The sequence below is a fragment of the Varanus komodoensis genome, unplaced genomic scaffold, assembly GCF_004798865.1.
Source record: "Varanus komodoensis strain SLA01 unplaced genomic scaffold, ASM479886v1 scaffold13_3, whole genome shotgun sequence".
Classification (NCBI taxonomy): domain Eukaryota; kingdom Metazoa; phylum Chordata; class Lepidosauria; order Squamata; family Varanidae; genus Varanus; species Varanus komodoensis.
In genome coordinates, this window is record NW_025335409.1 from 15,260,957 (window position 1) to 15,277,245 (window position 16,289).

The window sequence follows — 16,289 nt, forward strand, 5'->3', positions numbered from 1 at the left end:
TATCCCACAGGTGGCACACACTGACCGGGTCTGCATATAATGGTTACAAAACACAGGTTACTTTACCCATGATAAGCTGCAGCGTGGGCCAGAGAGGTTCTGTGGCCATTTTGAATATTTAACCCCCAACTGGGCATATCAGGGGTTGATATGTGTCATCTAATTCCAAACACTGTAAGTTATGAGTTAATCAACCCACAATGAATCTGTAATTAGTATTAACCTTAACTCATTATTAACCTATAGTATCTGGGTTTAAATATAATGCAGGCTATATAATGCTCCTAGCATGTAATGTGGCATGAACCACGCCAGTGAAATGGAACAACAGTGGGTTAATTCAGGACAAAATGTTATCATGTCAGTAATTGGCATGACTTGGGGAGAGAAAAAGACCACAGGGTTGCGCTTTTTGGAAATAGCCACATCACAGTTTTGGAAATAGCCACATGCTTCCCATTTCCAGAAAAATTAGAAGCGGACACCAGTAACTTGGCCAGAATCACAGAGTAGAGAGATACTGAACCCACGCCGGGAGCAAGAGGAATGGCAGGGTTGGGCAAGCATACCTACAGACTGCTGGCCACATTTCAAGTGCTGATTCCAAACTGAAAGATGAAGAATGTTTCAATGAGATTGGGAAGCATGGGTTAGCTCAAGGTTCTGAGATACAGCAGCAGGAGCAGACTGTCCCAAGGCTAAATGCTTCACAGCAGCAGCCAGCTCCTGGGAATGTCAAGCTGTTCAGTTATAGGGAGGGGCTGCTGGGGATGAGGAATTCCCAGCCAGAGACAGCCCCTCCCCTGCACTCAACCCTGTGGCACAGCATCAGAGTGGCAAGAGGACCAACTGAATGCGTGACCTGTGGAGAGGAAGCTTGCTTGCCTTCGGAGCACCTCTCCCAAAAGGTTGTGACCCAGACATGTTCATAAGGAAAGTTCCTGGAGGCAATCACTACATTGGGTTCAACAAATGGCTCTGTGCATGCTGGGTGATTTGTACGTGGAAGCAATAAAGAACATTTTGCAAGGAACTGGCCTATGACTGCTGCTTACGACAACCAACTCACACTGTTGCTGCGGCCCACTGTGGCTTTTAAAAGCCATAGTTAACAGCAACATGTACAGGGTAGTTTGTGACTATTTGAGTTACAGCTGCAGCTGGTCATGTCATTCAAATCCTTGCGTAAAACAATAATGTTTAACTCCCTCACAATTTTTCAGCAAAAGCAAACCATAAGAGGGAAAAAGAAACAATGGATGCAACTTCATAAATTTGGATATATCTGTTTCTATTGTTTGTGACTATATATTTATATATTTGAGGCCTGGTGGAGAATGGGTGAAGTTCCAGAGGACTGGAGGGTGGCATCAGTGGTCCCAAATGTCAAAAGGGGTAGTAGAAGGGACATGGGGAATTACAGACCTGTTAGCCTTATGTCCATTGTAGGAAAAACAATGGAAAGGCTCATAATAGAGAGAGATCTAGTGATGGGAGGATAGGGAAGGGAGGCTGACAGCCACACAACACGGCTTCCGCAAAAACAGGTCCTGCCAGACAAACCTTGTGGAATTCTACAAGGTTTTGAGATGGCTGGATGGAGGGGATGCAGTGGATGTGGTATATCTGGATTTCAGCAAGGCCTTTGACAAAGTGCCCCATGATATCCTGGTGGAGAAACTGAGGAGTTTTGGGATACACCAAAGCACTGTCCAGTGGATTAGGGCATGGTTGACTTACCAAAAGCAGAAGGTAACCATTAGTGGGGAATCATTGGGATGGAGGCCAGTGACAAGCGGGACCTCCCAGGGCTCTGTCCTGGGGTCGATCCTGTTTAATCTTTTCATTAACGACACGGAAGAAGGGGTGAACAGTCTGCTGATCAAATTCGCAGACGACACTAAAACTGGAGCAGTGGCCACAACTGAGGAGCAGGTACTCCAGATCCAAAAGGATCTGGACAGACTATGGAAGTGGGCAGGAGACAACAGGATGGCGTCCAATGTGGATAAGTGCAAGGTCTTGCACTTGGGGCATAGGAATAGTTGTCATAAGTACAGGTTAGGTGACAAGTGACTGAAGAGCAGCACTTGTGAAAGGGACCTTGGAGTACTGGTTGACTGCAGGCTAAACGTGAGTCAGCAGTGTGATGCGGTGGTCAAGAGGGCAAATAACACTCTTGGTTGCATAGCCAGAAGTGTGGCTTCTAGATCAAGAGAGGTATTACTACCACTCTATACAACTCTGGTGCACCTGCAACTGGAGTATTGTGCTCAGTTTTGGGCCTCTCATTACAGAAAGGATATAGCCAGGTTAGAGTCAGTGCAGCGTAGGGCCCCAAAGTTGGTGGCCGGTTTGCAGGGGATGGGGTATGAGGCGAGACTGAGGGAACTGGGTCTCTTCAGCCTGGAGAAGAGGAGACTCAGAGGGGATATGTTGGTGACATACAGGTATGTGAGGGGATGTCACATGGAGATGGGTAGAGACCTGTTCTCCCCTGCAGAGGAAGGCAGGATGCGCTTCAATGGAGCAAAGCTCAGGGAACCCAGGTTCCATTTAGATGCCAGGAAGCACTTCCTGACAGTTAGGACCCCGAGGGTGTGGAATGGGCTTCCATGAGAGGTCGTTGAGGCCCCATTGGCGCGGGTGTTCAAGGATAGGCTGGACGTCCACATGGTGGGCATGTTGTGAGCGGAGCCGGCTGGTGCTGGAGGTCAGACTAGATGGTCCGGGAGACCCCTTCTGACTCGCTCTGTTTCTACGCATGCACATATTCACACACATGCATATATGTGTATGAAAATACAGCTTTCTTAAAAATCATGCATAAACTTCAACAAAGGCATTCAAATATTCATATACATATTTATCCCCTTCAAATATTGACAGTAGTATTAACTCTTCAGTCTATTGCATTATCCTTTTAGTGCTGCATTTACAATTTTAGTGCTGCAATATCTCTTACTTTCAAAAAAGGTATGGGAATCTATTTATATTGACTGTGTGTTCATTAAAAGAGCATGTGCACTAAATATTAGAGAAAATCAGGATTTTTTTTAAATATTCAAAATGTCCAAACCTGTCATCCAAACACTTGTATAACCCATGGTCTGTTGCTGGGTTATGGAATGGTCATTTAACTCTTGTGTAACCAACCCATGGACCTTGAGTTTCAAACAGCAAGCCTCAGCCTGAACAATTAGGACATCTGCCACCACATGTCTTAAGTAAGTCATAGTTGGCTGCTTGATCATGTGAACTAGCTCAGCAAATGGGTACCTAAAGAAACTAAAACCCATTCCTTTGGAACAACTAGCCTTTCTAATGTCTTTTTACTGGCATGCTCTTGGATCAGTTTACATTCCAGTGTTCTTCCTTCGAGAGTTATTTTGGAATCATATTTTTACTATTTCATTTAGTAATAGGCAAAGTCACCTTTTCCCTAACCTCTACTTAGATCCCTTCCTCCGTTAAGCAAGTTGCTGATCTGGGATAGCATTATCAGTAAAAACTAGGTCAACAAGAATGCCCTGCAAGCCTCACTAATAATCCTACTTTATTCATTATGAGACATTCAAATAATATGTATACCCAATCATACTACTCCTAAGCAAATTGAATGGAGTTGTGGGGGGCGGGCACTCCAAACAAAAGATGTGACGAATCAAGAGGATAAACTGAGTTCCAAAGCCAATGCAGAAAAGTTCTCTTTCTACTTCCCACCAGCATGAGATGAGAAATGGCAGGCTTGGAACTGCATGCTGTTCATGTGGGCTCGGTAGCAGGGGAGAGCTTATGAATGGAACACAAACATACCTTACCATAAAGTAATGTACAACTCCTCACTTCATGTTTAACATAGGAAACATGAAGAGAGGAAATGCTGATCATTTGCATTTAATCCCCGCTTCTTCTTCAAAGCCAGTCACTGTTACGGCAGATTCTCACTTTACTTTTAAATCCAAGTGTAAAAAGCACCTAAGAATGGTGAAGTACACAGATGCTCTGTATGAATAAGTTGCAGTTCTGACAAGATCAGGTTCTTGCTTTTCTACCTAAGGCTGAGAAGCTCATCCATCAATATAACACGTACTATTTTCTTGTTTTGTTTTCGCTGAAGCCATTATACTCTGGGCAACCTAAAGAGATCTAAAATCATCTGGAAATCTAGCCATGAGCCCACACCTCTGCTCAGACCAAGACTTAGTTCCTGAAGACAAAAACAACACTTTGAGCTATGACATAAACTAACACTAGGACAGAAGATGGCAAGAGACTGATGACCTCAAAATGCAGACTGCTTGAATGGTTGGGTAATTCCAAGTGGAAAAATGGCAGTGTGCAGAACTTACCATCAACCACCACATTCCCTCTGCAAATTCTCCCCCGTTATTTTTTTCCTTCTTGGAAATAAGCCCAAACAAAATAAAAATGGCCTGAAGATGAGAAATTGCAGGTGCGAAAAGAAGGAAGCAGAGGAAGGGATCAGTATGCCACCCCTCCTTCTTCATTTGGAATCGTCCCACAACTGCTTTACAGGGACTTGGCAGCAGATGGATTTTAAAACACAGGGGTGCCATAATTGTATCCAGTTCTGTCCAAGGGGGCAGAGTTAATGTATTCATGTAAAGACAGCAACAAAGGCAGCTGGCATGCACTTCCACAAATGCAAAAATGTTGCCACAAGTACAGGAATTCCTGAAGGGTGCACCAAGCATTTCCTGGGTTTTGCTTTATCTTATTTAAACAGTTAATGGAAGTGATGCCAAAACAAACAAACAAAAACCCACCAGTCCAGGACCAAACCAGAAGATATACAGCCACAGCTATTCCAGCAAATCGTTCTGTAAAGAAACACTGGATTATTTGTGGTAGCCCTCGGGCACAAGCGAGAGAAGGCATCTCTATTCACATGTTAGAGGAGGCGGCTTTCTATGTATATATTTTAAATCAAGTTGATTCTTCTGCCAAACCTTCCCAACATAAAGGCACTGAGGATTTTAAAACAAAGCAACAATAAAACTCAGCTTTGCTTATCTTCAATGGTAAACACCGTCGTGTTCCCAGTGGGCACTTTGCCTCTGTAATCAGAAGGAGATGGCAATCCCGAATTGCATATTTCTACTCTCGCAGGTTTCTCAAAATACACAAACACACAGGCGCACAATGTTGACGCATACATGTTTCCAAATGCTCACATGCATCACCTGGACTAGAACACACCTGTTTCCATGCACAGCACTTCCTTTCTGGATCAGGGGCCAGAGTTGTTCAAAAAGAAATTCAACTGGGGCTTTTGCTTTGTTACTATTGACATTTTAATGTGAAGTATCCCAGGCCTTCAGGCAAGGTAAACATTGAAATACATCACTCTGTACTTAATTCTAAGCTTATGATACCAGTCATATAAAAAAGTGGGACTTTTATCTGGGAGTGGTTTCTGTTACTCTGAGAAGTTAGATAGGACAACGGTGGATTTCAGCAGCTGAAAACAAATAAAAATCTCTGGGTCATGCTGATGCTACACTTTTGCCATGTATTCTTCAACAGTTTAACTTGTGCCATTCAAAAAATGAGGCATCCCTGGCAAGTCTCCTTCCTCTCCCCCCACTTACAGCAGCAGATCTTGCTTGGAGGCTGGTATATCGCAATGTAGCCACAGGGAGAATGTCACATGCACAGATGGAAAAAAAGATGCCACAAGATCAGGATGCCACAGCATCATTAACCTGCTCTGGAAACACCAGGATGAAGGAGAAAACTAACATCCTTGGTCCTATAAAGGAACCCAGTGAAAAGGACTGGTTGGCTGGGTTCATGCAAGACAACAAGCAACTCTGCAATGTTACCAAGTTTTGTGGTTTTTATCATGATCTACCAGACAGAGGATCAAACGATTTCCATGTTGTTATGGTTTTCATTCTCCATGCACAGCGCTCTTGCTGTTGGCATGAATTCCCTCAGTCACCATGCCTGAAACTGAATGTCAAGGGGCATCACTCTCTGCCTATGTTGCCTGCTTCCTTCTCACTGGTGGATAAAGAGGTTGGATGGCTCGAATGGTTTCTGCAGTTGCTGTTCTTTTCAGGGGACTCTATGGTAGTAGCATACCAGGACTGTGGAAACCACAATACTTGCTTCAGACAATATGACAGGCCATGAGAAACCACAAAACAAACGGTCATTTCTTATCATGGTTTCCAGAGACTGAGCTTGCCATGGTGAAATACTATGACTGGGTTTGGACCGTATGACAGATCAACAGTGCTTCCAAACTACCACAGCTTGCTGTTTTGTCTGAACCTAGACACTTAGAACAGGACTGAAGCCTGGTTGTCTTACTGGAAGCCAAACAGAACATGATTTCCACAAGCTGAAAGGTAACTTGAGGGAATCAGGGGCTTTGTTGCATTGCAACAAAGTCTTTCTATGTCCAGGTTCTTCCCATCTACATTAAGTATTGAATTATTCCATGGGATGGCTGGAAACATCAACAGTCAAAACAAACAAACCTAAAACCCTACCCAGAATTTTATTTCATTCCTAAATTCACTATATAGTTACAACAACAAATCTATTGTCCTGGCAAGTGAGTTCATCTCCTGCTGAGACCACCATCAAGCTGACCTCAGCTTTCTTCCTTCTTTCTATCTATTCTTCTGACAGATAAAGAAGAGAGGCATGTAAGTAAGGAAGCAGTCACAGGACTGGTGCAAGGTAGCCAAACAAGAACACACATCCAGTTTACTTCTAACAGCTATGATGGCTGGTGTGGCATGGAGGTTAAAGTGTTGAACTCGAGTTTGGGAGATCTGGGGAGCAATTACCACTCAGCCATGTAGCTTGATGAATAATTTGAACTGTCCACTCAAAAAGGCCCAAACTTATCTACTGCTCTCACAGGTTTGCAACACATTAAAAACAACAAGCAGATTATTTATTCACTTTGAATGTAGAGACTTCTGTCTCTGGACTTTATCAGATGGGGTAATACCCATCACTAGTCTAAGAAACAACCTGGCTGAAGAGAGACTGCACAAACACGGTCACTGCCATTTTTATTTGTAAACGTACCGATGATTCAGTATACTCTGCAATGTTGTAGAGGCTCTGTGATTTAGCTCTCACAGCTAGTTTGAGCCACCAGTCATGTTGGACCAAACATGTCAACCCAGACATTCAAGCTTGCATACTGCTTCCAGTCTAATGAGAATAAAATTTCCACCTGTGACTTGCGAGTATTACAAACAGTATGGGGTGACAATTCCCAGGTTTTTAGATTTCCATGCAGATAGTTAGGAGGCATGGAGAAAGGCAGGTTGAAGACTTGCAGCAAGCTTTACTGTGCATAGGAGTAACTTCCTCCCTACTTCCTAAGAACTATGTGTGAGTGGCTTTCTGGGCTAGAAAAGTCAATGGCCACTGGACTACAGTAAGGGTCTGCAACCCTTTGTTGAGGCACAATAACATGCACTGACTGGGTTCAGATGACATGCCACAGCTTACACTGGGTTTTTTGCACATCCAGTGTTTGCTCAGTTGTTTCACCCTCACATAACCCATACTGAACAACCATAGATTCACACAACTGTGAATGGAGGTTGCAAACTCAAAATGGTAGCCACATGCTCCGCAGTTTCCCATGGTGGGCTGTCATGTCATGTGAAACCTTAAATAATTTGCCTTCTCTCATGCCTCACAGCTACAGCCTGTACCAACATTCCCCAAGCAGTGACCCCCAGATACGTTGGACTGCAACTCTTATCCTCCCTAGCTACCATGGCCATTGGACATACCAGCTAGCAATGTTTTGCAGAATTTTGTACACTAAGAACCAAAACACTCTGACCCAGATGTGGAAATACAGTAAATATTACCACAACCTTCAACTGGTTTTAACTGAATAGTCAGCTATGCATCGCAAAGAAACCTACCTGATGACAAAAGGCTGCCGCTGCTGCCACTGATAATCTTTCCTTTGCTTCCCATGTTGGCTAGTTTGGAGGTCTTCAGAGTTCCAGTTTCAGTTAGGTCAATTGCAATCTCACTCAGGCTTCTTGCTGCATGGATTTTGGACTAGGAAAAAAAGGAAAAATGTGTGCCACAATGACTAAAAAATCATGTCATAGACATTTTTCTCCAGTTACAAGTGGTAAGCACATCTGTGACAGCCTTTCCAAAAAGAAAGAACGAAAGGAAGGAAGGAAGGAAGGAAGGAAGGAAGGAAGGAAGGAAGGAAGGAAGGAAAGTTCCAAGAACTCTTCAGCAGATAAAAGATAATCTCATTGATCCAGCTGGCAGAAGTGGCATTGCCATGGTACTAAAAACTGCAGGCTTACAATGATTAAAAGATGACAAGACTTGACAAAGTATAGCAGAGCAGATCTCAGTGATCACATCTGAATAATCATGCAAGGTTTAAAAACAAAAGAATCCAGTAATGAAATAACTGATTTTACTAACTCAAGTTTGTTTTCTCGAAGCTCATGAAATCATTATCTAGTTGCCCTGGTAATAAAATATTTCATTATATCACCCTACACTTCCAAACTATGGTCAGAATTTGCATCTCAAGGAGCATCAATTTGATAATTGTAATTCGTAATACTGCACTTGTCACATTGGACATCACTTCCTTTAGATTAATGCACTATGTAACAATGGCTTCCAGCTTTTATTAGGACTTTTCTCAGCTGCAGACTATCCAGAAAACTCCTATAGAAGTGATCAGGACTAGGAAAAATTTGCAATAGGAGCATGGAGCATATAAATCTTATGCAAATTCACCATGTTCATTTCAGCTTTCCCTTCATTTCCACAGTATTTTAGGGCAATTATTTTATATTCTTGCCAGGGCCAGTTTCATAGTAAAGTGACTCATCAAGTAGTCAAAGGGCTCTTTAAGCCCTATTCTAGGCTGAGCTGTTGGCTGTGCTTAATTTTTATGAACCTTGATATTTTTGAGCTTTGTCCAAAGAAAGAAAATAGCTTACTAAGGAAAAACTACATGGTGGCTGAACTGTTTTCCTAATCAGTACTGCCTTTATTTCTCAGAATGCATGTATGTGGGAAAAGGCTTCTAACGGCACAGGTGAGGGGAGGTTTTTTTTTAAAGAAAAAGTTGTTTTAAATGCTTAATTTCAGAGATTATAAACTATCTTAAAAACATTTTCACGGGATACAAAGAGATCAAAGCTATAAAACATCAGTAATCTGTTTTTCAACTCTATACTGAACAATCGAAACAAATAATACTGTAAGTTACTCTTATGAGACTTCAATAAGCTCCTTGACACAATCCCCATTTTCTCCCATGGATAGCCTACATAGATAGAAGTCCAGGACTGACCGGGTTAAAAAGAAGCAATCCTGATTTTAGGGGAGTTCTTTGTGACAGAGAATTGGAACCAACACCAGAAAAGAACATATCCTCTTTTTTATTTGAAATGATGGTCCTTCCATCATTTGGGCTCATCTGAGTTCAGTCCTCATCACCTATGATTTGAAATGGATCAAGGGCATTTAATCCATGCCCCACATGCCTGATGTATGCAGAAGAAAATCCATCATAACCCAGAGGAAAGAGGCTACCGCTCAAGAAAAAAACAATACAGGGGTAATGTTTTGACTGATCCATTGTGCTAATCAGAAATTATACTGTCAGAAATGCTTTTCAGTATCAGGAGGAAAGCAATTCAATAAGAATTGTGCATAATGTCCAAGCATCCTGTAAATGTTTGCAGCCCTGAGTCTGAAGCCTGAGCGCAGGAGCAAAGCAGATGAATAGCAAAGCTAAATATTTCATGGTATTTAGAGGACTTTCTAGTATGCATAGGCAGGTTTTGGTGCGGTTTGTCATTTGCTTGACTGGTTGTCTGATTTACCACTGTAAAACCTTATCAAACTTACTAGAAATCTTTGTATGGAAGCAAGCATTCATGCAAAAGTACATGTCTTCAAAGCATAGGAATCCGAGAACCCCAGATGTGTGACAATAGTAAGCAGAATGCATACTGTTAAGAGACAGTATATAATTTGTAGGTCTACAAATGTTGATTTGTGAGTACCCTATGCTAAATCAGTGTGTGTGTGTGTGTGTGTGTGTGTGTGTGTGTGTGTGTGTGTGTGTGAGAGAGAGAGAGAGAGAGAGAGAGAGAGAGAGAGAGAGAGAGAGAGAGGGAGAGAGAGCGCGCGCGCGCGCGCGCGCGCACATGTAAGAGAGCGAGAGTGTGTGTGAGTGTGGGGGGGGAGCGGGTGCTCTGGAGATTCTTGAGTCATCTTTTAGAGCGGAGTAGTTCTGCACGTTGCCTGATGCTCCGAATTCATTTCTCCCACAAGTTGGACTAGCGAAACAAAATAGGGAACCTCCTTTCATGGCTTGTAGATGGTGATGTCCAAGCTACAAACTCTGACTTGATTGTTCATAAGTCACCTTGGCTTATTATCATGACCTGTAACCAGGCCAGTGAATGCTTCTCTGTAGAGCAGCTGGCCTGGCTTTGTAGGCCAATTAGTCAATGCCAGTTGGTCTAAAAGGAGAGACCACAAAATTTTGTTAGAGATGTCTTATTCTATTGGTTTGTTATCTGATATTAAGCCACAGGACCTGGAACCAGACATAGTGGGGATCACTGACTTAATGCAAGTCTTTGCTCTGAAGCAGGCATGTGCCAGGAGGCGGGAAAGGACAACAGAGGAATACGTAGCCATGATGCTCAGTGATGGCTTCATAAGCCATGACTTTTAAAACCTTGGGTGGTCATCCAATCACTGCCCCTATTTGTTTTGCATCAAAGGTTACTTTTCTCCTTGGTGACCTACAGCTGTCGTTAATTGCTAGAATTCATAATTAAACATTTCTGAAAGAGGCTAGATCAGCTGAACAGATACCGAAGCTCAGATGAGTAACTCAGGACAGTTTACAAGAAAATCAAGGTTACCATATCCAGTCACATCCTGAAAGAACAGGATTCCCCAGATATTTCCCATCCCCATATTAATTCACAGAATCCTGCCTACAAACAGCAGAAATACAGAAGAGGTCCAAAGCCATTTGAAATGACTTAACAGAAAGCAGCTCTTTGCTCCCTACAACCTCCAGCTTTCTGATAATCTGTACATACAGTGGTACCTCGGGTCACAAACGTCTCAGTTCACGACCAAATTGGGTTGTGAACAGAAATTTCATTAAAATTTTGCCTCAGGTTGCGAACTCTGCATCAGGTGATGATTGCGCCCACCTTCCCTGCACAGGCGTGATCTCAATTGTGCTTGGGGAGCGGGGAGAGGGAGATGGCAGTGGTTGTGCTCGTGCAGGGAAGATGGGCACGATCGTGGTCGTGCATGGGGGAGTGGGGAAGATGGCTGCGACTGCATCCATCCTTCCTGCCCAAGTGCAACTGCGATCGCCCCTGTCCATGGCTGCGATCATGGTCGTGCAGAGAACACACACACAATTGCGGTTGTGCTCGGTGGGAGGGGAGATGGCCATGATCGCGCCCGTCCTCCCTGCCTGAGCATGACTGCGATCACACCCATCTATGGCTGTGATCATGGTGGCGCTTGTGCAGGGAACACGAGTGCGATTGTGCTCGCGGGTGGGGGGAGATGGCCACGATCGCACCTGCGTACCCGTGTTCCCTGCACGAGCGTGACAGCGGTCGTGCTGGGGGGGGGGGGGAGATGGCTGTGATCTTTGTTGTTCTTTATCACTTTGCTTCAAATTTTTGTGATTAAAAAAATAGTTACAGAACAGATGAACCTTATTTACACTGAACCTTATGGGGAAATTTGACTTGGCTCACAACCAATTTGAGTTCCGACCAGAGTCGTAGAACAGATTAAGTTCGTGAGCCAAGGTACTACTGTATTTCTTTTAGAACACTTCATTATTTTATGGCACTGATGCCATGAATTTAGAAAATGGGTTGCATTTCCAGGGTGGTATTATTACTCCCCCCATTCTTAGGAGTCTTACCTTGCTCTGCTTTCTGTCCAAATAGAACTGGTGCTGGCTAATTGCCATAGCCCAGATGGATTTTATCAAGGCAGGACAGGCATACCATGTGTGTACAGCAATGCCACTGTGTCCAAAAGTCCTTCTTGTTACAGATGCCCTAGAAGAGCAGGAAAGGGGAAAAATGACTTTACAATGTGAACATTACACCCTCAACCGTTTATTCCATCACATGGCAGAGGTCACACTAAGAGAAAAAAGAAGCTGCAGATGGTCTCTTATTCCTTCCAGAAGAGGAATTAGAATATGTATCTATGCTAGCAAACATGATATTGAACTGCTCCTGGTCATAGTCCTAGCACTACCAGTGGTGTACAGCATGTCATTCATTAAATATGTAGATAATTTTAAAACCGCCAGTAATACTTTTTGAATCATATGAATCCTTGTGTTAAAAAGAGTCAGATATCTTAAGTTCCAACACATCTGTAACTGGACTTTCCAGGATTCATATTTCCATGCTTTTCAACACAAGTTGCCAGAGGCATTATGGTGTTATGTGTTTATTTAGCATCCATTTGGTGTCAGTAGTGAAATGGAGCTTTACCCTTAGAGTGATCATCTTAATCTTGATTAGTGGGATAACAGCATAAGAACTTAATTGCTTCTGTAATACAAGAGGACTATAGCATCTCAATCCTATGTCTAAAATACCATGGACGGATTGGTGTGCAAGACTTCTTCAAAGAAACATTTAGTTTACTCTACTTTTTTTATATTTCTGTCACTCTTTTCAGAAATTTTGTTCCAAACCAGTTGGTTCTCTTCAAAATATGCTAATAAGCAGGAAAACTTACATAGGAAGGGAATATTCCAAGCCATTTAAAATGTCAAAGGTCCGAATTCAAGATTTTATTTATTAAATTTGTATAAAAGCCACTTGTTCGCATAATGCTCTTAAACTGCATTATTTTAAATAAGCTATTGTTCTTGTTAATTTCACCTCTACTTTGTTTAATATTAGTTACAGATTTATATATTGATTTTTTAAATAATGTGTTTACAGTGGTATTACAGTTTACAGTACCATTACAGTGGTACAGCAAGTACCTGTATTTGCTAATATGATTTGTTGCATCATATAACTTTCAGTGCGCTTTGAATCTGTTTTGATTTGAACAGTTTACTTCACGGCAGAAATGTAACCCAAAAATCAATAGAGAATAAAAATTCACCACATGTTGGCTAGTTCGAGACAAGACTCACACTATGTTCCTTCTATTTTACCTGCTTGGTGTGGAGCATTTTCATGCCAGGGCTAGTGGCTACTATTGACAGGGAAACTCTACAGAGTAGGTTGAAAAGTCACATGAAAAGTGTTGTTGCTTGCTGTGACCTAAGGATGAGGGCTCTTGGAAGGCTGAAGTTTAGGCTGTCCTGTTGCCCATTTAGCTAAAGTTTAATCCTATTTTGAATGCCAACAATGCAATCAACAGTTCAACCTTCAGCATGCTTACTCAGAACCAAAACCCACTGTGTTTAATAGGATTTACACCTAGTGAAAGGCAAGTCCCAGCTGGCCCAATATATGATTGCCTGAGTCTAAGTTGCAACTCTCCTTACATCAGTGTGTACAGTACCCACAGTCAACCAAACTACTTTGACAACTGAGGTAGAAAATCCAGCAAACACGTTTCCTGCTTGCTGGCTGCAAAAATCAGATAGTAATAAATTAATGATTAACTATTTGCTGCCTCTTCCAGTAACTTCAAAAGCCTACTAATTGTCAGGCTAGTTTTGGGAAAATGTAGGAAATCACAGTGGGCAATGGGCATGATTATACTGCAGTGGGAGAGCCCATACTTTGCATGTAAAAGGTCCCAGGCTCATGTCTGGCATCTCCAGGAAAGACTTGGATAACTGTCTGGAAACCCTGGGGACACAGTGGCCATGAAAGGATTGAGATGACATGGGTTAACTAACCAACCCACTGCTTCACTGTGGGTTAGTTAGCACATGGTAAGTTTGCGTATGCAGGTCCCCTTGGGAATGGTTGTGCAGTGTGATGTCAGAAGCGTAGTTTATGTGAAGGTTGTTTAACTCTCACATAACCCATGCATGCTGGGTTCATATGACATGACAACTCCCAAGCAGGAACTGACTATTCAAAATGGTCACTTGTGCACCCTGCTCATGCTGTGTCACTCTGTGCCATGTTAACAGCACCCATATGTCCTGTTTTGCAGAGGAGAGTTCTCTATTTGAAGGGACTTGAAGGTTCCAGATGGGACTTCCTGCCTGTAAAGGTATTCTCTTTTTAAAGGGATGTCCTGTCAAAATCTAGTTTAGAAGTAGCAAGCCGTAAGAACTGTTGCCCATCAACAATTGCTACCTGAACAGACAGGCGCACAGGTGTTCTACTCAGCCTTTCACACTATGCTGAGATGTACTGTATTATCAAATAAATTATAACAATGAATCCTAAATTTGTATTTACACAAACTAATTGGCATATGCAATAATTATTCTCTTTTTTTAGGTGCTACATTTTCCCTTCTTTGGTGATTAATACATGGCCACCATACCTGGAAAGTCTCTGCTAGCCAAACTGAGCCAGATCAATAAATACTCAAAGGTGATATAAAGAAGATTTCTAAACCTTTATTTTCTTTAGTAAATGAACTTAGGACTGTATCCTAGGTCTGCATCTCAGGTTTTTTTTCAGTTGAGTAAAGTTTTAGCAATCATCAAGGAATCAGCAGATAAATGAAAATGAAACTGAGACAGGGACTATTGTAAAGAGGGAACATTTGTTGTTGTTATTGCAGATCCTGCAATAAAAATGCCACCCTGGACTTGTCATTCTGTTTTGAAAAGCCAAGTGTTGCACTTGGGATGATTTCAAGTTCTCTCTCCCACCCTCCATATTAAATGCATCACACCATATATGAACATTTAACAACTTGGAATTAGAGTTTTCCAAATAAAACTGGACATTATGTCAGGGAACATGGTTACTTTTTTTCAAAATGCTAAAAGGTAAAGTAGAGGTTACAGGAAGGGTACAAGCCAGGGAAGTGGAAGAACCAGACAGTGTGAAAAGAGGGGTTCATGAGCCAGACATATTGGCAAGCTAATCTGAATAATATTTCTGTTAGTATCTGCCAAGGTATATGCAGTGTACTATGCTGCTTTCTTATTACAACACTGCTGCAAGCTTATTTTCCTCCCTGTATGAACAAGATGGATGGATGGACAGCATAAGGAATCCCTGTTGCTGTATGTGCAGAAGGGTATAAGACTGCTTGCATGCTTATGGGACTTCCAGTACTAGCCAGGCCACTGTTGCTTAGACTTTCACCTCTCATTGCCAGCAATGACAGTGCTCCACTTGCACTGTGTCAAATGAGGCTTGTGTGAAATAATGAAGCGCATAATGATGGAGCCTTGGCTTATCATTAGCAATGATAATGGATTTCCATGTGAAGAGGCCATATGCCTTGAGGTTACCAGATGCTGAGGGCAGCCACAGGCAATGTTTATCACTCTCCTCTCCTGCTGCCTGTGAACTTACTGTAGCACGCTCCTAGGAACAGGAGGCTGAACTAGTCAGATCCAGCAAAGCAATTCTTCTAAGGCAGGGATGGGGAATGAGTGGTCCTCCAGATGCTGGTCTACTGCAAGATCCATCAGTGCTAGCCAGAATAGCCAATGCTGTGGGCTGATGGGTGTTGCAATCCAAGATCCTTTGGAGGGCACACATTCCCCAACACAAAGGGAATATCTGTACTTCAATTTACCACCATAAATAGTGGTTATTTTTGGTTTTGCTCTCTGGGGTCACCTAAATCAAAACCAGCTATTTTTCTTTATTCTTACTTTATGCTTACCTCAGCGGAAGCTGCTGAGTGTCTAGCACCTTTGACTGTGACAACATTCCAGTTCCTGTCCTCACAACTAAGTGGCTCTTGTTGGCCTCAACTTTATTCCAGCTTCTAATCTTTCAGTACCATTTTTTCTTAATACTTTCAACATGCTACTTTCCCAGGTGACCCATTCCTAACTATCTCTTGGTTTCAAACTGTATAATTTCTGTCTCAAGTACTCCTCTGACCATTTTCTTCCTGGTCAAACTTTGTTCTGGCTTTCTTAGGTGGATGGAGGACTTAAAAAGGCTTGAGCAGCATTGCAAGAGGGAATCAGCAGGTGTGAAGATTGTGAACCTTGTGTTTCCCTTGAAATGCAGGGGTGGAAGATGTGGGCCTCCAGATGTTGTTTGACTGAAACTCCCATCATACCTTGCCATTGGTGAAAATGGCTTTAGCAGATAGGA

The 16,289-nt window shown here is 42.5% G+C and overlaps 1 protein-coding gene across 7 annotated transcripts in view; it reads right to left on the bottom strand.

Annotated features, from left to right (window-relative positions):
* The window catches only part of FRMD4A (FERM domain containing 4A), a 301,515-nt gene that overhangs the window by 30,904 nt on the left and 254,322 nt on the right, over nt 1-16,289 (bottom strand). For all 7 annotated transcript variants that reach the window (XM_044423314.1, XM_044423315.1, XM_044423316.1 and 4 more), the window contains 2 exons: nt 11,978-12,116; nt 7,935-8,076 (listed from right to left, as the gene is read on the bottom strand). In XM_044423314.1, the coding sequence (XP_044279249.1) occupies nt 7,935-8,076; nt 11,978-12,116 (281 nt within the window). The remainder of the gene's footprint in view (nt 1-7,934; nt 8,077-11,977; nt 12,117-16,289) is intronic.